Consider the following 24,000-nt stretch of genomic DNA (forward strand, 5'->3'; position numbering starts at 1 on the left):
CCCCACCATTGTCCTCCCTCCCCCCACCCCTTGGAGAAGCAGGAATTGCTGTCGAGCATGATAGACCAGCAGATAAGAGGGAGACTTTACACCAGGACCTCAGGGATATGGAAGGAGAGGGAGGAGAAACCAGGATAACAGAGGAACCGTCGGACTAGGTATTCCCTGAATGACCTTGGGATGGGGCTCGGTTCCTCTCCTGTACAGTGAGGTAAACGGTATTACTGCTAAATGATTGTGAACACAATTTGGGCAATCTTCCTAGGCAAGCTAGTGTCCAGTCTCCGGACACCATCTTTAGGTGTAAGGGGTCCATCTGGATGAGTTCTCATCATATAGAGTTATTAACTACCAATCTAGGCACTGTCCTTGAACAAGACACTTATCTCTGCTGAGCCTCGGTTTCTCTGCTTTAAAATAACAGAATCAAAGCTGGGCATGATGGCACACGCCTATAATTACAGCACTTGGGAGGTAGAGGCAGGCGGATTCCAGAGTTCGAAGCCAGCCTGTTCTACATAGGTCATTCCAGGATAGCCAGCCAGGGCTACACAAAGAAATCTCGAAAAAGCAATAATAATAATAATAATAATAATAATAATAATAATAATAGTAATGAAGTAACAGAACCAGACACAATAACTTAAAATTCCCTTTCAGATTTAGAACTTCATGACTCTGAGCAACAAAGACATCCGCTCTGAAGAAGACAGCTGAAAAAGTGCAGGATGATCTTGTGGGGCATGGGCATGCAGTAGTATGGCCAGAGCACTGGGGAAGGGTGATCGGGAGACGAAGATGTTATAGCATCAGCAGTCCCACAGCACTATGAAGTTCCGGCATGCAGAACAAGGGCACCAGGCTGACAGGAAGAAACTGCGAGGTTCTTTACAGCAGGAGAATGGCCAGGAGAGCAATCCTGTTTGGCCAGTGGGCATGCTCAGGTGGAAACTCAAGTATGAATCATCACGGGGCTGAGGGCTGAGGGCACAGGGCCTGTTTACTGAAGGAGCACTGGGGTGGAACCAGGTCAGTGTGAGAGCTGGAAGAAAGAAAGCCTTCCTCAAAAGTCCTCTGGGGCAGAGAGAGCAAGGAGAGCCTGGTGTCCTCCAGGAATGCCACAGCTCAGCTCCTTCCCCTGGGACCACTTCTGACACCTCGGCTTCCCTCCCTATGCTGGCTCGCCTGTCTGTCCATATACCCCATCCTCTAGCTCCACCTTTTCTGGGTCTCAGAGACCCACCTGCTCCCACCTCAGACTGATGAGAACTCCCAGAAAAGATAGTGCTGTCACACATGGTTCCTAAGAGCTCATCTTTACTAGTTATGGTTCCTGGTGCTCCTTGGGCATTCTTTCTGGTTTTCTGAATCCCTGGATACCAGTCTCACTTTCCCCCTATCATTACATATTATAACCTCTGCCATGTTTTTATGGATTTTTTTTTAAAAAAATTATTAACACTTTCTTCAAGTATACCCTCCACCATAAGCCATTCATCCTTATGAAGAAATGATATCAAAGTGACTGTCCCTTGCCTGGGAACATTAAGATGAGCTCTTGGGCTTATACATTTTCTCTTTGCTCACCTCCTCTCTCCTGTCTCTGAGATAGTAATATTCTCCTCCGGGCCGAAGCTGGCCCCTATACCCTTGCATCTCAGGCTGTTGTCTCTCTTTGGTCCTGACTCTCCTTTACCCCTTCAGTTTCTTGTGCCTTTGAACTCTCCTTGGCTCCTTCACTAGAGGTGAGTTAGACTCTCTCTGCACTTGGTAAAGCAACAGAACAAAGTAAGGTCATCCCCTTCTTCATCTTGAGTATCTGACATCTTTTTTTCCCTCTTGTTTAGTCCAGAAGTCATTATTTTTAATTTGGATTATTCAGTTCATTTACATTTATTATAATCATGCATATATCTGAATTTATTTTTATTCATTATGTCCTATTTATTGTGTATTACTATTGTTATTTTCATTTACGTGTTTACTTCCTTGTACTTTTTCATCCTGTTTCCTCTTCTCTTAACCTGGAAGTTATACAATCCTTTTCCACGAGTGAATATGTGACTCTGTAAAGCATGCATAAAGTCAACAATGCCTTACGCTTTCTGTTTGACTCATTTAAAAAAGGCATTTTCTATGAATAGATGGTTCTGAGTTGATTTATTTCTCTCTAAGTTCTCTTTGGTTATGTCTGGTTTGGCTGTATATTTATTGCAATGTTAACTAAATAAACTCCTATGTCATGGGTGGTTTCCCACTCTCTGGAGATGACTTGTCACTTTCTTTTTGATACTACTGTGCATGGCCGAGGTTACTTGAATCTAAACCATGAGCGATCTCCTGAACTGTCTAGATAGGGAGAATTTTAAATTCAAACATAACATGGAGCTGGCTTGCATTTATGAATTCTCCTGGAAGATATTTGTCCCACTTTCACCCAATGCCAAAGTTAAGTCAGGCAACTTCTCTGTGGCATCCTGGGGGGAATTTCGTGGTCCTTAGACTAATTGTATTACTTTCTTCGAGGCAGAGCTTTGTGCAGAGGGTTTCTCATTTGGATGGACCCAGGCTTTGGCTTCTCCAAGAAAACAGACCTCAAGTTTGTTTGGTGCACAAATACTCCCAAGGAGAAAGGCAGTCACCTGGCGTCCTCTCTTTCCACTTAGGTGTTTGTTCTACGCGGCCGGGTGTTTCTGTAATTTTCCTACCGAGTTTATTTCTATTCACTACACACAGGGCAATGACAGACCAAATGAGAGATTCCAGCCAAGTCTAGCTCAGTGAGCTAATGAATTTAGCAGGGCTACTTAAAGGAGCAGGAGCCACTCAGAGGCAGATCCATCACAGAAGAGTCCCACTCCTGCGTAGGAGACGGTTCACAATAGCTGTGTCCCTACAGGCTCAGCAGCTTCACTGAAGTAGCTCCTCTCAGCCAGACTTTGTGAATTGATTACCCAGGGGCCTTGGGAATCTCCTAGATTTTGCTTCCTGAGTCTCCTGAGGTTCCTCCCTCCTCCTAGGAGGACATGCTTCAATTTAGTGCAAGCAGTTAGACATGGACCCCAAGGCATGTGGGGCAAGTGTCCTACCACTGAGCCACGGTCCACCTTGTCCTTGGTATTCTCCCCTTCCTTGCTGGTTTATTGAATATTTGGAGTTGTTTTTCATAGCCAACTCCTTTTAAAGAGAAAAGTTGCCCTGATGTATGCCCCCATTCCCTGGAAGCCCCTCCAGGTGGCTCAGGCAGAAGTCACCAATGGGATCACACCTCAAACCCAGGAGACCCTGGCTCTTACCTTATTTCGAATTCGACCCTAGAGGCCTGCTAGAAGCCTCTCTTGCCTGTTTCCACGACTCTGTTCTCTCCAGATTCTTCTTCCACTTCTGTGAGTCTCTCTTACTGCCATGTTGCTGTACTTCTGGCACCCAGCGCTCCTTTGAGCTGTATGAACACCTTACGCTGTGCTCCCAGCTTCCAGAGCCACCTACATGATGCCTATCCAAGTCAGGGTGCCTGATAGGGACTTCATGTCTCTCCTCCCATGCACATCCTTCTTACACTAGGCACCAGTTATCTGTGTCAAGTCACCCAGGAGTCCTATCACGCAATCCTCTCCCTTTGCATCCCACATCCACCAATCTTGCCTCCACGTCTTTGAGTTAGACTCTTGAATCCATTTCCCTGTTCACTGTTGCTGCTGGGGTCTGCTCTCCTTTCTCTCCTGTCTAGGCTATCAAAACAGCCTCCTCCAGGCTCCTCGTCGTCAGCGTTCTCCTCTCAGGCTCCTCCCTGTCAATGTTCCCATGATTTAACTGCTGTATCAAGTTTCAGTTTGTTTGGATTAGCAAAGTGGTCCTCTTTTTTAAAAAAAAGATATATTTTATGTGCATGTACGAGTGCTTGCATGCGTGTATGTGTATCACATGTGTGCCTGGTACCTGTTGAAGCCAGAGAAGGCATTAGATCGCCCATAATTAGATGACAAGTGGTTGTGAGCTGCCAGATGTGGGTGCCGGAAACTGAACCTGGATCCTCCGTAAGAAAAAAAGTACTCCTAACCACTGAGCCACTTTCCCAACCCTGTTCCATACACAGAGACCTATATGTCTGAGGAGCACTGGTCATCCAACCCTGTTCCATACACACAGACCTGTATGTCTGAGGAGCACTGGTCATCCAACCCTGTTCCATACACAGAGACCTGTATGTCTGAGGAGCACTGGTCATCCAACCCTGTTCCATACACACAGACCTGTATGTCTGAGGAGCACTGGTCATCCAAGAACCAGCTGTCGCATGGCCAGGTCCTGGTCACTCCTAACTATTCAGCCGTTCCCTGTAGGGTGGAGTCCCCCAAGTCTCTGCCCCAATGAGTCTGACTCTGCAGCTTGTGCCAATGTCCCCAAGTCGTCATTGTCTTTCTTTCACCCTTGTCTGCATAGGAGGACAAGCTTCATGAAATCCAGGAACCAAGATTCAGCCATGTGTATATGTTGTGTCTTGTAGACTTTGGTACTCTATAAGTGCTCCTAGAATAGAGAAGTGGCTGCTGTCTTCTTGGGGCTCAGCTCTGTAGGAGAGGTAAGTCCTCTCCACGGTGTCTTGGTGCCTTGTGACCAGGATGGAAGTGGTAACACCATGTGATCTAGTCCCTGGAGCACAGGGAGGATGGGTCTTTTCCTAGGAAAGTGACTTCTAGGAGGTCTGAGGGACTGCATAACAAAGGGGCACAATAGTGAGAAGTTCATAGGGTGAGGAGGGATCTAGCCTGCAGTTTAAAGGACTTCAGTTGAGCATCGCTAACAGGGTGTCTTAGTTAGGGTTTTACTGCTGTGAACAGACACCATGACCAAGGCAACTCTTTTTTTTTGTTTCTTTGTTTCCTTTTTCTTTTTTTTTTTTTTTTGACAGGGTTTCTCTGTATAGCCTTGGCTGTCCTGGAACTCACACTGTAGACCAGGCTGCCTCTGCCTCCCAAGTGCTGGGAGTAAAGGTGTGCGCCACCACTGCCCGGCCCCAAGGCAACTCTTATAAAGGATAACATTTAACTGGGGCTGGCTTACAGGTTCAGAGGTTCAGTCCTTTATCATCAAGGTGGGAGCATGGCAGCATCCAGGCAGGCATGGTGCAGGCAGAGCTGAGAGTTCTACATCTTCATCTGAAGGCTGGTAGGAGAATACTGGCTTCCAGGCAGCTAGGATGAGGGTCTTAGAGCCCACACCAACAAAGCCATACCTATTTCAACAAGGCCACACCTTCTAATAGTGCTACTGCATGGACTGAGTATATACAAACCATCACACAGGGGTTGTGGGGAGAGGGAAGGAGGATGAGACAGGGAAATGTTGGTAAACAGAGAATTTTCAGGGTGCCACTGCACGAGAAAGTAAGTATAGATAATGAGAATTTTCGCAGTACAGAAAAGCCAGGGGAAAAGTGTCTGAAGGCTTTACTAGGTGTGTGTGCTATAAGACCCTGTACATGACATGATGTCTGAGCTTTACTGTAAAGACGGCATGACGTCTGAGAAGACAAGTTTTCACTGACTTGGTCATACACAGTACACGTATATACACAAATGTCACATGACACCACAAAATACAAGCACTTTTTACTAACTACAAGAAAGCAAGGCCATATGGCTGAGTCTTTAGCCTTGGTGAGGAGCACTAGGAAGAGGTGTTCTTGGGCCTGGGCACAGGAAGGAGCAAAGGATCATGGGTGTGAGCCAGACAGTCTGCCTTCTTGAAGCTCAGGACCTAAGAGGGAAGGTAGACAGCTGCCTCACCTAGGAGCTCTGACTGGACAAGATATCTCACACTCTCACAACAGGTGTGAGAAACAGAATTATCCCTTCTCCCCACCCCAGCAAATCTCATTTTTCATCTTCAGCCTGGTTCTTGGGAAAGCTTGAGATGCTGTGGTTTTGAACAAAGTGCAAGAGCCGTGGGCTGTGGTTTTAACAACTGATTACAGGCAAGCATAGGCAAGTTGCACCTTCTCTAAGTCTGTAGCCTTGCCTGCAAGCAGGGCCCACTTGGACCGGCCTCAGCCGCTCTGCAGGGCCCTAGCGAAGGCAAAGCTGTGATAACCAGGGCAGCGACTCTCTGTGCATTGATACCTTCTGTCGCTTTACGTACAATATCCTAACCAGTTCTCACAGGGTCCCTCTGAGAGCTCGGACAAATGAGTGAACTCAGGTTTAGGGAGTTTCTCGCCCAAAGTTTCAGATGGTGGGTATGCTGATCTGGAGGCATAGCACCGAGGTCCTTGTTCTCTGTGCTCAGGCTGACCTTGCTCCTGTTTAGAGGTAAAGTACTCTAAGCTCGTTTTGTGACCCCTGGTCTTGAAGTGGAAGTGGTAGCAAGGTGTAAGGATGACCTCAGAGGGTGCTCAGTGTCCCCCTTCCCAATTGCAGGGGTACTGGCCTTACAGAACTAACTAGTATCCCTTCAAAATGTGTGGATGTCATCTTACTTGGAAGCCAGATCTAACATAACCAAGTTCCCATTACCTGTTACCTCAAACCTCCGAAGAAGCATCAGGGATTCCAGACCATTTCCCTGTATATAGTGAGCTCACAGCCAGCCTGGGCTACACCACTTCAAAACAAATAAAAGGCCTAGGTGGGTGGTAGGATTAAAGAATCCCAGCTCCCATGGGAGGCAGAGGCAGAGAGGACAGCCTGGTCTATAGAAAAATCATATTTTAAAAAACAAAACAAACCCAAACAAATAAAAACAACAAATAAAAGAGCAGGCAGGAAGGGAGAGGGGTAGAAGGACTTGGATTCATATTGGATCAGGGAGGGCCCTGAATGATGATTGCTGCTATTCTGATGACAGATAATTCCTATTTATTTAACTTTGGTGAGCACTGTGTGAATATGTGTGAAGGTATGATCACTCACATATACACGCGTGGAGGCCACAGGTCAACAGCGGCCATCTTCCTTTATTGATCTCTACCCTATCTATCTATCTATCTATCTATCTATCTATCTATCTATCTATCCATCCATCCATCTATCCATCCATCTATCATCTATTGTCTACCTACTATCTATCTATCTATCCATCCATCAATCATCTATTGTCTACCTATTATCAATCATCTACCGTCTATCTATTGTCTACCTATTATCTATCCATATATCTATCATCCATCTATCCATCTATCCATCTATCCATCCATCTATCCATCCATCCATCCATCTATTCATCCATCCATCTATCTATCCATCTATCTATCACCTGTCTGTCTGTCTGTCTGTCATCTATCTGGGGGTAAAGGTGTACACGTGCCAGTGCACATGTAGACCTCAGAGGACAACCTTTGGAAGTCTGTTTTCTGTGTCAACTCTAGTCATCAGGTTTGGTGACAGGCACCTTTACCTGCTGAGTTATCTTGCTGGACCACCACCTTACCTTGGACAGATCTTTGTTGAACTTGAAGCTTGGTTGGCCAGTGAGACTCTGGGGTCTGCTTGTTCCTGCCCTCTTACTGCTAGGGCTCACAGATATGAGCTGTACACCTGGTTTTTATCTGGGTGCTGGGGATTGGGCTTGGGTCCTTGTAGTAACACAGCAGGCACTTTACCAACTGAGCCATCTCCCCAGATTTGGATGCAGAGACAGAGACCTGGAGAGAAGACTGCCACGTGAAGGTGGAGGTAGGGATTGGAGTCACGCTGCAGGAAGTTGGAGGGCACCGATGATTCTGAGAACTACCTGAAGCTCCAAGGGCAGGAGTCATTCCTGAAGAGTTTGATGGAGTGTGGTCAAGTGATTTTGGGTTTCTAAGCTTCAGAATAGACAGAAATAAATTTGTTATTTAAAGCCAACTTTGATCCAGTGGCCCTCAGTACTGTTGGACCATGGCTGGGGACCTAAGGAAGGAGAGACACAGCATAGTTGGATAGACCAGTTAGACAGACTTGGGGAAGTAGACTGCTTCTTGGATATGGGATGTGATTGAGGGTAAAAAGAATAAAAATGGTGGTGTTTATTAACCCCACTATGCACTAAGCACCAGTTTGACTTTCTACTTGTGTGTTCTGTATCCGGGGAATGAAACCCCACATTTTACTTGGGTTCTTTGTGTTGGAGACAATTATAAGGTAAGGTGAGAATCACAGGTCAGAACAGCTCCCCCTCTTTTGTTTGTTTGTTGATTGATTGGTTTTTTGAGACAAGGTTTCTCTGAGTAGCCCTGGCTCTCCTGGGACTCCCTCTTTGGATCATACGGGCCCAGGACTCAGAGAGCTGTCTGCCTCTCCTCCCTCCTTCTTGATGGTCTTCTCTATCCCTTGGTCTCACACATGAAACTCTGCCTCTGAAGGCTAAGATATTGCCTGTTTCTTTCCTAGTTGGTTATCAGAAGCAGAATACAGACCCCAAAGTCTCCTGTGAACTCTTCAGAAAGATATGGGATCATTTGCCTTTTATAAGCATTTCCTACTAAATTTGAAAGTAATGTTTACCTGGAAAGTATTTAGGAATTACTGGAATATTTAAAGGGGAAATAAAAAATTATTTCAGCCTGCTGCTGTGGCACACACACCTTTAGACCCAGCACTTGAGAGGCAGAAACAGGCAGTTCTCAGTGAGTTTGAGGCCAGCCTGGGCAACATAATAAGACTCTGTCTCAAACAAAAACAAACAGAAAACCCTGGTAGTAGTATTGAGTAATACCGTTTGCTTTTCTCCTATGCATATATGCATACATATTATCCACAAAAATTTATTGTAAAGGTTGGTGTTTGCATTTTTACTTAACATGGAGTAACATTTCCTCGTGCCATTAGTTTTTGTAAACTGATTTTTAATCACTAGTGCTCCTTCACATGAGTGAGCCACAGTTTATGTAAGCTTCTATGATTGCTTCTCTAGTTTCCAGCTTTTTTCCAATGATAAATAAGCAAGGGAACATTTTGCGTAAATATTTAGCCTCATTATTTCCTGAAGACAGACAGGAGGAAATGCCGGGTAAATGCAATTCGTTTTGTGAGGCTGTCTGCTAGGTGCTGTTTACCAAAATGGTTCTACCTGGCCAGCACCCTCACCAAGGCTGTCAGCCGTGGCAGCCTAGCTACGTTTCAAAAACACAGACGCTCGCACAGGTAGTTGTGTCCAGCGCGTGCAGCGGGAGGGAGCCTCCCGAGGACACCGGTTAGGAGACCCCGGCGACGAACCCAGCAGGACTCAACGGGCTGGAGGGTCGGGGCTGGGCGCCGGAGGGCGGGCGCCGGCGCGGGCTCCGCCACTGCGCGGAGGAGGGAGGAGGGAGGAGGGAGACTGTCGGTCGGCCGCCCCGGCCTCCCCCGCTCTCCGCTCAGCTCTGCACAGGAGCGCGAGGTTGGACGGGGGAGAGCCTCCGCCCCTTTAACAGGGACCCTCCCCTTTAAGGCGGGCGCACGCGCGCACCCGGCCCCGCCCTTCGGGGGCGCGCGCGGCGGCGGCCGCACCGGCTCCCGGGAGCTCACGTGCCGGCGCGGAGCGAGGGAGCCGGGCGCGCGCGTGCGGGCGGGAGGAGGGAGGGAGGGAGGGAGGCGCCGGAGGCGCGCGCGCGCGCTGGGCGCTGCTGGGCTGCGGCGGCGGTTACTATGGCGGAGTCGGCCGGAGCCTCCTCCTTCTTCCCCCTTGTTGTCCTCCTGCTCGCCGGCAGCGGCGGGTCCGGGCCCCGGGGGATCCAGGGTGAGTCCGGGGCGGCGGGGCGGCGCGGGATGCAGACGGCCAGGCGAGGCCTCGCGCTCGCCGTGGGGCTCGGGCGCGCCCCCTCCCCAGCCGCGCAATATGGCCGGGCGGGGGGCGCGGAGGGCCGGGGTGGCGGTGGGTCAGCCTGGGGGACCGGCGCGTTCTTCCAGGCGGAGCCCGACCGGGGCGCCCTGAGGGTCGCGCCTCCTGCACCCTCCGCTCCCAGCCCAGGCTTCCTCGAGATGTGGAGGTCCCTGGCTCCTGCCCTTCAGCACGTCCGTGCGAGGGGGGTTATTATTCCCTGCCCGCAGATGCTCCTGGGGGCGCCTTTTCTCCCGCCAAGATTGTGGGGTTCGGCGATGGGGGTTCTTGTTTCTCCAATGTGTTCTGATGCCGAGAGCCTATGCGTACCCTAGGCTAGGAGGGTAGGGGTCTCTAAGCGCCCCTTCAGCTTTGGGTGCCCCTACCCTCTCTCCCCTGCCACCCTGATGGTCTAGGCACCGGAGTCACATTCCCCCTTCCTTCGCTCAGTCCCTTGGGTTCTGCAGGGCACCCCCTCCCACCCACCTCGGATATCCATGCCTGTAGGAGGAAATGGGGCGAGCAGGCCCCTAAACCTTTTTGGAGATTGGCCTCAGAACCTCTTCAACCCTGTGAAACCTAGTTCCCCAGCTGTTAGTCTGAATCTAGGTGTATTTGTGTTTGCTTTCTTCCTCACCTCCCCCACCCCGCCCCAGGGGGCCCATTCAGTTAATCACAACGAGGATGCTTTTCAGATGAAATCCTGGAGACTGCTTCCAACCACCACCACCCACCCCCAGTTATTTAAAGACCCCACGATTAGACTGTCTCCCTGGCCCTTGGTCAGTACTTTGGCCTTGGCACACAGTCCCTCCTCCCAGCACCCACCCTCCAAACACACCCCTTACCTTCCAACCTTAAGGGCCTTGTGTGGCCAGGCCCACCCCCACCTTTCCCACTACAGCGGTGGAACCGTTTCTGTGGGACACTACACTGGCTGTGTTGTTTATGAGGACTTTGAGGCTGGGGAGAGCCCATGAAACCCTAAATTATTTCGCTTGGTAGTATTCTCAAATGTGCTTTGGCGTTGGGGTTGCAGGGGAAGGTTATATTTGGCAGTTGCATCGAAGTGATTATTGACCCACAGATGGATATGGTGAGACAATTGGGATTGTATTTGCTGCTCCCATTGTACAAAGCCTTCTGCTTTGGCTTCTCAGCCGCCCCCAACCTTCCAGCAATGGAAGTTCGTGTGTGTGTGTGTGTGTGTGTGTGTGTGTCTGTCTGTCTGCCTGCTTGTCTGTCTGTCTGTCTGTGGCTCTTCTCTACACACACACATGATGCTCAGGTGGGTCTTGGTTTAGTAATGCAGACCCCCAGTAGAAGACACAATTGCTACTTTGGAGTCTCAAAAACAAGTTCATTATCCTCTGCTTTGATGTGTTCTCCCACAGTGGCAGAGCGCAGAGCTTGTGCGGAGGGGTCTTTGTTCACTGGCTAGTGCTTCTGTTAGGCACTGTGCTCAGTTCCCCAGTGTTGCTGCTCTGTCACAGGTAACCGATTGGCAGAGACTGATAAACCCCGCCGAAGGTGGATGAACAGCCTTACATTTGTGGGGAGAGAATGATTTTCATAAATAAGAATGTTCTCTGGGGCTCATGGGCCATGCTTGGGGATCTGTGACAGTGCTATTTCCCTAGTAGGGTGGTAAAAATAAGGACATTCCGTCTTCAGGTTTGTCGTGTTGTGTGTGTATAAATAAATCTCTAAGTCCCTCCAGTGAAATTCATATCCTGCCTCTAGCATCTCCAAGATTTTGAAACAGTCAGTTCCCTGCTGATTTGGTGTGTCTGTCTGTGGGCTTTTCTTGTTGCTAGCATAGTTAAGAATGTTTGATTGGTAATCCAACTGGTTCTAAGCAGGGTTTGTTTTTGTGCCCTCCGTAAAGTGGGTGTTTGTTGGGGTGACGGTGGGTGGGGATAACTGGGAGTTGGGATCTTTTTTTGGTAAATGGGAAATTTGGTTGTGTGTCCAGCAAACATTCTCCAAGGCCTTCAAACTTCTTGGCCAGACACTGTAGTTTTTTCCGGGATACATCTAGTTGCCAATAGTGCATGCTACAGAGACCACTGTTGCAAAAGGCTGAAAGTAAAACGTCACTTCTAGGAAAGTAGTGGCTGGGATAACAAGAAGTTGATTTTTTTCCCCTCCCCTGCATTTCCTATACAGAGCTCGTCTGTGGGCTGGAGAAGTGACAGACCCAGGCAGTTCTCAGGCCTGGTATGGGAACACCATGTGAGGGCAGCGAGAGATAGGTGTCTACTAAATCATCAAAACTGGGGCTTAGTAAAAAGCCAGGATGAGGAGGAGGATTTTCACCCTGGAAACAGCATCCCCTGGGTAGATGATGTGTTTTAAGACCTGTCTTAGGAATCTTAACTAGTATTAGAAAATGTAAAATTAAGTTAGTAGCAGGAGAACATGACATTCATGTTTTGAACAGCAGCAAGAGAGGCATCTGAGATTCTGATAGGGACATTTTGCATTTCTGCGAACAGCCTAGAAATGTAACCCCCAATCCAAGCCTTAAAGCTTCACTCAGTGGGTACGGACCAGGTGCGGGGACGTGAACTCCTGTGGAGGGACAGGGAGCCTCTGATTAGTTTGTTCAAACAGCTCCTGGGGTAGATGTGGTAAGGCACATTAAAATGGCTCCTCTGGTTAAAGGTTAGAGCCAGGTGGAGGGAGGAGGAGGCTGCGCTCTGGGAACTTTGTTTTGTACAGGTTGTCCTTGAACAAGTAACCTAACCTGTTACTGCCTCAACTTTCCCTCTGGAAATGCGAAAATACTGCTTGTCGCTCCGATTGGGACATTTGTGAGGCTGACTTACTGATAGGCAGTTGGCATGGAGGTATTTTTAGACACGGTTTCTGAGTTCACTGAATAAGCAATGTTGGGTTACTTTTTATCTTATGGGGCAGAATAACATACTTTGATTGATACCACATGTCAGTGTGGCTCATTTCTGATTTTCCTTTTTGGTAGCCAGGGTTCAGATCTCCTCAAGTTAATTTCTGCCCTTAGCAGGCTTTTCCTCACCGACCGACCAGCAGCATACCTGATCTAATGGAAGGCAGGCTGGCGGAGTGACCTGCTTTAGGCTTTATTGGTTGGTAATGTTATGCAACTCTGGGTGTGTTTATGGTACTATGTAAATGTTACATAAGAACATGGAGGCTGAGAGGTGGCCAGAACTCGACTGTGAACACAGGGAGGTTAGACGGAAGGAAGGCTCCGTCCAGAAAGCCCCTGGGAGTCTGCAGGCAGGGGGAGAAGCTGCACCGTATTTTCCTCTAGAAACCCTCTCAGATGATTGCGCCTTTCAGGGGACTGCTGTGTTATAAATAGGTCTATTCTCCACCGGTGAGCTAATTGTAACCTTGCTACCATTTAAGAATCAGTAGAGAGGAGTAGGGAGAGGAGGACACGACGTTGCTTTCAGCGTGTCCTGTCGAGGCTGCTTGTCGCCTTGGAAGGTGAGCTAGTTGCTTTGCAGTCTGTTCTCATAAGCACCCAAGAGTACAGGGTGCCATGCAGGAATTGAACTCGCAGCTCAGAGCATTTTAACTCTTTTTTTTTTTTTTTGAAAGTTAAATTAGAATACTGGTATGGCTGTTGTGTTTTACTTTTGAAATCTTTGCTTGTTGCTGAAGTTCAGCTTGGGACAGCAGTCAACAATAAGTCTGGGGTTCCTCCTCTCTGTATTGAGTTCTTATGTTGTCTGTTTCAGGAGGGGGTGCTGCTGTAAGATGGCATTATATCATTTTCCTCTATATTTTCAAAAAGATGATCCTCCTCATCCAGCCTGCACTGCTGGTCCAGCTGCAGGCACTCTCAGCCATCAGTGGCACCTAAACTAGGCATTCACTTGAAGCCTTCGAGTATCTGCTCTGGGGCCAGTCTCACTGGCATTTTTCTCAGTGTGCGCCATGGAGAGGCCGAGTTTGAATACTGCTCTCTGTTTCTGGTCATCTCAGTGTTTCTACCCTGAGCTTGGATTTCAGAGACACCATCTCTACTCTTGTCTGCTCTGTACCTGTTGGCTTCCATCAGGATAAGGGGACATGGTGGCCCTGCAAAGCAGCCTCCTTCCCCTTCCGTTGAGCCGCCAAAGTTTGATTTAGCAGTGAATTTTCCACCCCAGCAAATCCCACCCGTGCTGCAGGTCTCCGATCAGGCCATGTGACTATCTTTCCCATTTCCTTCTCTGTCCAGTCTCAAGCCTGCATTTGCCCCACTGAATCCTTTAGGTTTGACATAATGAAAGTGACAAGTGTCATGTGGCCTCTGATACCTACCTGGTCATACATAGGAGATGCTTTTGTTCATTCAGTTGGGTGTGTGTGCCTGGAACAGCTTCTGGCATGAGGACATAACACTGAATGAGAGAGACAGAAGTTCCCAAAGCCCCACTGTTGTGGGACATAAGATGACAGTGGCTTAAACTCAGTCTGAGTAAGCACAGTTCCCAGCTGAGGCTCCGAGGAAGGTGGGCTGCTGGGTGCCCAGAGCCACCATCTGTCATCCTCTGCTTTACCATGGAGTCTGTAAAGCCTTGGAGACGGCTTGGTAGTTTGGTCTATAAGGTGGCCACGAACACTGCCGACCAATATGAGCTGTTGCTCCTCTAGGAAGTCCAGGGCTGGTGCCTGCAAGCCTCTGATCATATCATAGGTTTCATCAGATGACTGGGAGATAACCCTGTCTCTGTGAAGACACCTATTTAAAGGAACCATAGTGCTGGTGCACACCATGGACCTCAGGCAAGAGCAGTACCGTAACCCTGTCTGCACCAGGCTTAGCAAGCACGCTGCTCTCCCCGAGGCATGGATGGCACTGTCTTCTGTGCTTGGGAATGCCAGACACCACTTCAGCACTGTGCTGCATAGGAAATCGGCAACAAAAGCATGGCACTAAGTACACTGCCTGCCAAGAGGACTTACTTGTGTTTACCATATGGGAACCTAAATGGGAAAGCGGGTGTCACCTTGACCGACCTCCAGTGGGAACATGTGTACTGAGCTGCTCGGGTCTTACTGCTGTCTGCATCTCCTCGAATGGCCGGAAAGGATTTCGAGCATTGTGTTTGGGGTTATAGATAACTTTTAGCAAGCAGGCAAATTCATTTGCATGCAATCTGAATAATGGCCATCGATTTCAGTAGTTAAACAAATGTCCTAGAGATAAATTGCATCATGTGGGTTTTTAACGACTCCTTTTTGTGTATGAGCAGCCACACGTGGTCATGCTTTTGTGTGTCTGTGTCTGATGTGTGCGCAGCCACACTTGGTCATGTCTATGTGGAGACCAGAGATCGATGTCAAGTGTTTTTCCCAGTCATTGTCCACCGCATTTTTGGAGACAGGGTCTCTTGGATAGACTAGCTAGTCAGCAAGCCCATAGGACCTGGCTGTTGCCCCCACCACATCCTCTCCTAGTCCTTGAATTAGAGAATGCCTGTCTTCTGCCAAATGAGATGTACAATAGACAGCATATAAGAGGATTGTACTCTGGTAGCCACCCTGTTTCCCACGCAGAGAGCCCTGGGATCTGATGTCTATCCACCTCTACCATTACTCAGTCTAATAGTGGTGTAGTTGGTCCTACTGCCTAGGGATTTGACAGATAGGTCTCAGTCAGTTGATAATTCAGGTAAGTGGGCTTGCTATAATTGATCTTGCCCTTTAAAGATTATTCTCAGTCCATTGCAGAAAGGAAGTTAGAGATGCCCAGCTGGCTTGGCAGCAAATGAACACCCATGTTCTGAGCTTCTCATCCCAACAGACACATACGGACAGTTGAGGAGCTAAGAGTGGTCCTTGTCTGACAGGAGGAGTAAAACAGTGCTTTGAGTCCTGGTATTCGCTAGGCAGTGGAGTTTGCAAACAATCATTAAACTTGGAAGGGGACCTCATCTTAGAGAAGCCAACCTTAGCTGGCTCCAGTCTTGCTGTGCATGGACTTGAGACATGTAGAAACAGAGTAAAAAATAAAGTGCGTGTTCATGTGTGGTGATCAGACAGCAGTGGGCACAGCGGAACAATGGGAGAATGAAGAGAAGCAGCCCAGGATGTGGCCAGGAGCTCAGCATCCTGTCACTAGGCCTTACATATGAAAGTCTTTTCAGCGGCAGGGTGGCGTGGGGCACGGATCTATCCTCCTTGTAGCCAGGAGGCTGAGGCTGGAGGATCATCTCGAGTTCAAGGTTGGAAGTTAAATGGAGGAAACTGGATTTGTATACTTTCCAGATTAGCTTGGGTTGAATTGAGCTGAGGAGAATTTGTGGAGGAGCCCCTTCGCCCCAAGTCCTCAGGCATTGTCTTGGTATGTGTTTGTATATTGCACTTAACACTCAGAGACGTAAGATTAAATCAGTCCATTTGTAATGGCCCAGGCATGCCTGGTCCAGCGAGAAGTGAGAGGGATATCCTTGCCCTTCAGCAGTTTGCAGACAAATTGATTTTGCTTCTGTCTGTTGGAATTGTAGTGGAACTGCAGGGGTTCAAACCTTCTCATTCACTGGGTGATGGTGGCAGTAAAAGCCACCAATAAAAGTCTAATCTACTGGAAGTGCAGCTTCCTTTGCACAGTGCCTCTGGCCTTTGAGACCTCCTGATTTCTCAGCCTCAGCACTGAGGGCGTAGGGAGCTTAGGCAGTGGCCAGCACCTGGTGCTCTGAGTGCTAGGATCTGCTGGGGTGTTCTAACCCTGCAGTTACCTCAGTCTCCCTTCTCTGCAGGGTTTTACTGCACCCGCTCTGTCCCCTCTGTACCAGCCCACTGCTTTCCTGTGTTTCCAGGGTCAGCTCTAGGCCACCGAGTTTGCACGGTCAGTCATATGTGGCCCTGCTCTTGGGCTTCTGCCCCCTTGTCTCTGGCTGGGACCTTGGCACTGTTGCTGGCCTGTGAGCGTGGGCCCAGGGTGCGTTGTGTTTTTCATGGCCCCTTGCCTTCCCTGTTCCTTCTGGTAAGCTTCGTCTCTTCTCCCCGCCTCACTGAGGACAGTGACCCAGGGGATTTCATACTTCTGTGTCCCCCATCAGCAGTGCACTTCCCTGTGGGGAATGCTGGAGGCTTATGTTGTTTAAGGTTCTGTTCTTCCTGCCTTCAGACAACAGGTCCTTCGGCTGGGCATAGAACCTTGTGAGTTTTAAATGCTTAATACATTTGTTTAATTGAATTCATTTTTTCCATCCTTTTGGCAAAATTCTAGGCAAATAATTCCAATTCTGTCTTTCTGTGTATATATGTATACTTTTTAATGTATGGGTGTTTTGACTGCATGTATGTATATGTACTGCACATGTGTTGGAGACTAGAAGAGGTCGTTGGATCCCCTGGAACCAGAATGACACATGGCTGCCAGGTGGGTGCTGGGAAGCAAATGCAGGTCCTCCTCCGCTGAGCAGCCAGGGCTCCTCCGCTGAGCTATCTCTCTGCCCTATCTCTCTGCCCTATGTTGTATTGTGTTTTGTTTTATTTTTTGTTTTAAATCCCAGTCACTCAGAAATGCTGTGGATATTTTTGAGTTACTAGGACATAATCTCTCTTTGCTTTCTGTGTGAGCTATTACACATCCATTTTATTGCAGCTATATGAATTCAGTCTCACCCCTAGTTGATTTGTTTGTCTGTCTGTTTCCTCTTCATTACCTGAGTTGCCAGAAACGGTCATCCCTGTTGCTCCTCCCACACACATGTGAGGGTCACTGCTGTGTGCTGACATGTAGGTCATCCCTGTTGCTCCTCCCACACATGTGTGAGGGTCACTGCTGTGTTCTGACGTGTAGTACCTGGGCCAGGAAGAGAAGACTCCCCTGTTTCAATGAACTGAAAGTGTGGATGCATACATGCAGACAAAACAAATAAACAGACAAACGACCACTTTCTGTGTTTGTCATGAACTAAGTTGAGAATAAACCGAATTCCTGAAGGTTTACATGTGACAGCTGAGCCTGTGTGTTGAGGCCTAGGAAGTTTTGCACACACTAGCTCCTGGTGATGCCTGCTTCATTGTACTCCTGTGATGTGCAGGTATTTACCATCGGTCATAAATTAAACTGCAGTGACAGCTCCTTAGCATAAACATCAAACATCTCTTCTGAGTGAGAACAAAGCTTCCATTCTCTACACCCAAGGCTTAAAGTTGAACTTGTTTAAACAGCTCTCTGGGGTTGGGTTTGTCTCCAAGTAGATCTGGAAAGACAGCGCAGTGTGGAGCCTCTTTCCAGACACCTCTCTCTTGTGCAAGCTCCATTCCTAGATCTTTTCCAAGATCTGGAGTTAAATGCCAAGTTTATCAAACGTCTCTTGTTAAGTTGGTAGGTTTGCCCCGATACAGAAACTCCCTTTATTACACCGGTTGCTCCCCGACCCACCATAAGCACTTTTCCATTCTCCTTGAATCCCAGTACTCAGGGGGAGACTGGAGAGGAGGACTCATTCCAGGTCAATTTGGGCTACAAAGCAAGATCACCTTAAAACACAACAAGTAAGATGGCTCAGCGAGAGAGGTGCTTACACCAGACCCACCCCAGGTTTGGCTCCAGGGACCCTCCCAGCGGAAGGGAGCACTGCCTCCAGGTACTCCTCTTAGCTCCACTCAAAGTGTTACCACAGCACACAAAAAATGTGTGCTTGTTCCCTGGTAAGAGAAGCAGTCACCATGCAGCTAGTCCAGTAGAACTACCACACACCCAGCAAGTGCACTCCTAGCCCGACACTGAAAAGAACTGAAATTCACAAAACTCCCAAATGCCGATCAGCTGGTGAATGGGTAAGTGAATGCGGCATATTCAAGTAATGGAATCATTACTCAGCCACAGGAAGGAGACAGTCACACATACTACAACATGGATGAATCCTGAAAACACTGTAGCAAAAGGAGCCACGTCATGTGCGTCTATTGAGATGGCCCTTCCAAACACGGATTTGTGGCTGGAGGTGCCACTGAGGAGAGAGGCTGATTAATGAATTTTCTTATTAAAGGTTTTCTCTTGGAGTGCTGAACAACTTTTGAGAATTCCACAGTGGTGATTGGATACTAGGGAAGGCTTTAATGCCACAGTATACATTTTCCAATGGTTACAATAAGTAAATCTTATTGTAAATGTATTTTGTTACAATTTAAAACTACCATAAATTCACACACTCAAAGCACACTGTGTAATGTAATCTCAAATGCAAAAGCTAAACAAATGTACAGAAAAAAAATTGAAGGCATAGTGCTTTTCCAAGTGTTCTCTGGGCCTTCTGCCATGTCCCAAGTCCCAACAGTCTCTTACTTCACAGGGAGGGCAACTCAGGTCTTGTCACCTTTTCCTCTGTTCTCTACCTAGCACAGTGTCTGGTAAACGCAGAAATACTGAGTTGGACCAATACGGTGTTTGATAAGTCTTAGCCCAGTAAGATACATGTACTTCTAGATTATAATATTATTTATTTATATTGGATTTATTAATTTTATTAGTGCTTTGTGTGTGTGTGTGTGTGTGTGTGTACCATATTTGTGCTTGGTGGCCATGGATGTCAGAAGAGGGCGTCAGATCCCCTATAGCTGAAGTTACAGATGGTTGTGACCCATCATGTGGGCACTGGGAATTGAATCCTACTCTACAAGAACAACAAGTGCTCTTAACCACTGAGCCATCTCTCCAGCCGATACTGACACAGGGTCTCACTGTGTAGCCCTGTCTGGTTCTGAATTTGCTATTTGGACCAGGTGGCCTCCCACTCACGAATCCACCCGAGTGTCGCCCGAGCACTGAGTTTAAGAACATGCTCTGTTCCTACCACCCTGTCTCTTTTACTTTTGAGAGAGGATCTCACACATCCCAGGCTAGCCTTGAACTCTGTCCACCTCTGAGTGGACATCCAGTTTTAGGCAGTGCTGGACTGTCTCCTTGGTAAAGCAAGCGCTCTACTACCTGAGCTGCTCCTCAAAGCCCCTGGGCTGCTATTCTCCTCATGGCTTAAAATGAGACGATAACTACACATCTAGACAGCTGCCAAAATGCTTATGAAAATCTTGGAGGCCAGAGAGATGACTCAGCTGATTCAAAAGCACTTCCGGCCAGCCCTGACGACATGAGTTCAGTTCCTGGGACCTACATTAGAAAGAAGTGACTACAGATAGTTGTCATCTGACCACACACATATGGAATGTGTACTGATCCCCCACAAATAAATAAATTAAAAAAAAAAAAAGGAGAGATCTGAACTAGACAATAAAAGCAGAGTTATCTGACCCTGAACTGTCACAAATAGATGTTTGGTCTGCTCAGGGGATAAAAAGGTGGGAAGGTAGTAATTGGGGACTAATACTGAGGCCCAAAGTTCGAACTATGCTAACTAGAAAAAATCTTGCACCAGCGAAGTAGTTACATGCTACCGGCTACCCCTCCCAAGTTCCGTTTCTTCTTCATGATCATCAAAATTGAGTTTTCAAACAAGACCCAGAGTTCTGCGTCCTCAGACACAGCCTAGTCAGAGGCCACAACAACTGTGGCATCCAGAAAACTGGGGTGACTAGGTGAGGAGACATTTTTTTTTTCTGTAGAAAATTCTAAGCCCAGCTGTTGAAAAGCATTTGATCAGATGTCTGACTTTGTTTCTGGTCTCTCAGTTTCTTTGATGTATACATCTGTTCTTATGTGGTGTTTGATAATTACGACTTTGTAGAGTAGAAAGTTTGAAATTGGGAAATGTGAGTTCTCTGACTTGGTTCTTTTATTTCTACCTTTCATGGTTGTCCTGACTTGCCAAGATCCCTTATAATGCTATGTGAATTTTATCTTTATCCTCGATGGGGGAGGGGCATTGCCACTCTGATTGGGTTGGTAGTAATTTATAATACAGCATAGCTAGAGCTGGAGAGACAGCTCGGCAGTTAAGAGCGTGCACTGCCCTTGCAGATGACTGGATTTGGCTCCCAGCACCCACTTCAGGCTGCTCACAGCTGACTGTAACTCCAGCTCCAGGAGATCTGATGTCCTCTGCTGGCCTCTGAGGGCACCTACACTCATGTGTACATATTAGCATCTGGATACACGTATGCATAATTAAAAATAAAATAAATACTTAAAAAATATATGTGATAGCCAGGCATAGTAGCTCACACCTTTAATCCCAGCACTCAGGAGGCAGAAGCAGGTGGATCCTCTGTGACTTTGAGGCCAGCCTGGTCTGCAGAGTGAGTTCTGGGACAGCTAGAGCTACATAATGAGACCCTGTCTCAATAGATAAACAAGCATATATGTATATGGTGATGTATTTCATATATTTTATGTAGAATTTATATGTTTATGACCAAATTAGGTTCCCATTTTTTTGTGTAGTACTGAATTTATTTTGAAAGTTACAACATCTAAGAAGCCACAGAGAGCCTTAATCAGGTAAGTAGAGGAGAACGTACTCAAGCACCCGGCTTTGCAGCCTGCTGTCAGGGAGCTTGCCCTGCTTTCTCCTGCTCTGTGTCTGGTGTGGCTGCTGTTCTGGGAGGCACCACCAGTCATCCACGGGAACATCTTAAAGAAGGAAATTGCGTAAGGCAAAAAGTAAAGCAACCCAGTCACAGAAAAATACACTGAGGCTAGTGGCATGGCCCTGCACATTCACATACATCACACGCACTACACGTACACACACATCACATATGAATACCTCACTCACACATATCACACGTACACACCACACATCACAGATACAGCACACATATCACATACACACATCACATATGAACACCTCACAGACACATCACACACTCACACAGCATACACATAGTACACATATCACATACACATCACATACCATTCACACTCGTGTATCATACCCACATCATACCCACATCAAATGCATGCACACACAAATACAAATTTTCAAAAGATAAAGGGCATTAAAAGATCAAAACCTAGCATACAATGTTTAGAATAGCCTTAGTAATGTTTACAGAGACTGGATGTCCTACTGGGTAATTCTCCAGTGCGCATGACTAGAATTGAGAAGCTAGTAGCAAGTGGTGGCTTTGATAAGCAGCACAGGGTGGGACAGCTCATGGTGTGGAAATGTCAGACTGCAGACCTGTGGGGAGGCACAGCAGAAGGTGTGACCTGGTGGAGACAGGACAACCTGACACAAGACCGCTCACAAGATCTTGCCCTTATATGGAATCACTGGACTTGGAAGGATATGATGCTGGCCCACTGGCAAGGATAATGAGGCTGGACAAGCCACAGGATTAGATCAGACATGAATGATTGCAGACCGTAACTATCAAAGTGGAAGCAAAGGAGGAGCCTGTTTGTAAGGATGGGCATGATGGCTCTTGCCACTGAGCATGATAACCTGAGTTTGATCCCCTGAAATCCACATGTGGGAGGCAGAAGTCTGATGCCCTCAGGTTGTCCTCTCTCTTCCACGTGTGCAGTATAGTGCTCGTGCGCGCGCGTGCACACACACACTCACACAAGCAAATGTTTTAAAGAATCCATTCTTAAGCTTTAGAACTACTAAGGAAATACACTGAGTCCGGTCTTTAGTTTTGAATGGGGTCTAGTGAATGCACAGTGTGAGAGCCATCTTTGCCAAAGGCTGTGCCGTGGGCTGGAGGAGGGCAGTGCTGAAGACACAGTGCGTGCATGCGTGCGTGCGTGTAGTAGTAGGGCCTGTCACAAAAGGGTATGTAGAAATTGTGTGTGTCATAAATGTGAGCTGACACTGAGCATGTGGGACAGACCTGGAGTCCCAGCAGTCAAGGGGCTGAGGCAGAAGGAGTAAAGGCTAGCCTGGGCTACACAGCAAGACCCTGTCTTGAGGAACCAAAAGATGGCGGCTAGAGAGTTGACTCTGGTGTTAAGAGCACTTGCTGTTCTTGCAGAGGACCTAGGTTCAGTTCCCAGCACCCACATTGTGGCTCACAACCATCTATCACTCCAGGTTCAGGGGATCTGACATCTTCTGGCCTCTACAGGCACCAGGTATATACATGGTATATATGCATCCACACAAGCAAACACTCGTAAAATAACAGATGTAATAAATCTTAAAGAACAGTCACATGTGAAACTACCCACCTCTCTTGCACTCAGCAGGCAGAGGCAGGAGGATCAGGAATTTAAGTCTAGTCTGGTTGGTGGAAGACCTTATCTCACAGACAAAGAGGGGCAAAAAAAAAAAAAAAGGTAAAATTGAATTGTATACAGATCAGACCTTCAGATCTGAGTTTATAGAACTGCAGAGGCGTGCATGCTAAGAGGACACCACCACTAGGAGTCAGCAAAACCCGGACTGTGGGAGACTCCTGGATAAACCACCTGGCTTCCTCACCAGATGATCTTCCTGAAAGTAGGAACAGGCGTCTAACAAGTTTAAGAGCTTTTGGCCAAATGCGGTGAAACTGGTTTTTGGTTCAGATTTGAACAAGCCAGCTCTTAGGCATCTTTCACGATAACAGCGCTGACAGGCCCTGGGAGGGTTAGGGGCATGGTCTGTTAATTTGAGGACGTGAGAAAGCCGAGCAGTTTAAGATGTAACTTGTAGAGGAGTCTCTCAGAGCTAGCCTGGGACCAGCTGCCCCTGCCTTGCTCTTAGAATCCAGGCAGAGATAGCAGATGCTGGGCCAGTCCATTCACGCCCCAGAGTATCTGGAACAGCATGGTTTTTCCTCTATCTTGAAGGACTTCAGCACTGTAGTGATAAATGGCCATTAGATTTATTTTGTGTTGGGGGCACAAGCAAGTGCTTAGATCAGAGGACACCTTTCTGGAGTCAGTTCTGCGATGTGACTCCAGGGATGTTCCAGGGATCAAACTTGGGCCATCAGGCTCAGCAGCAGTCAGACTTACCTGCTGAGCCTTCTCACCAGCCCAGGGAGTAAAGATTTTCTGTGAGTCTACTTATATTCTATCCTGGAGACACAGGTGAATGAAACACAGTCTGGTTTTTGTTTCTGTTTTGTTTTAAAATAGTACTTCAGCCAGAACACTGTTAGCGACCCAATCCCCCCCTGTTTGTAAAGAGATTCCAGAAATCCTGTCTGTTGAACTGGGATCCATAGTGAAGGTTAAGCCACCAAGGAGAGGAGACTGTGGGATCTCACTGAGACCCGACAGCCTAATGGCTTGGAGGTTTTTAAGGGGGTAAAAATGTCTGAGTAAAGGGAGTGAGGAGACGGAGCACAAACTGCCGAAGGCCAAGGTCTGCACTGTGGCTGCTTGGAAACCTGACT

At 47.7% G+C, this 24,000-nt stretch overlaps 1 protein-coding gene across 1 annotated transcript in view; it reads left to right on the forward strand.

Moving 5' to 3' along the window:
* The first annotated feature begins 9,540 nt into the window (after positions 1 to 9,540).
* Positions 9,541 to 24,000, forward strand: part of Acvr1b (activin A receptor type 1B) — a 42,412-nt gene continuing 27,952 nt past the window's right edge. Inside the window, exon 1 of the mRNA XM_031356200.1 lies at positions 9,541 to 9,696. Coding sequence (XP_031212060.1) covers positions 9,606 to 9,696 — 91 coding nt within the window. The 5' untranslated portion in view covers positions 9,541 to 9,605. The remainder of the gene's footprint in view (positions 9,697 to 24,000) is intronic.

The sequence above is a fragment of the Mastomys coucha genome, unplaced genomic scaffold (genome assembly GCF_008632895.1).
Source record: "Mastomys coucha isolate ucsf_1 unplaced genomic scaffold, UCSF_Mcou_1 pScaffold11, whole genome shotgun sequence".
NCBI lineage: Eukaryota > Metazoa > Chordata > Mammalia > Rodentia > Muridae > Mastomys > Mastomys coucha.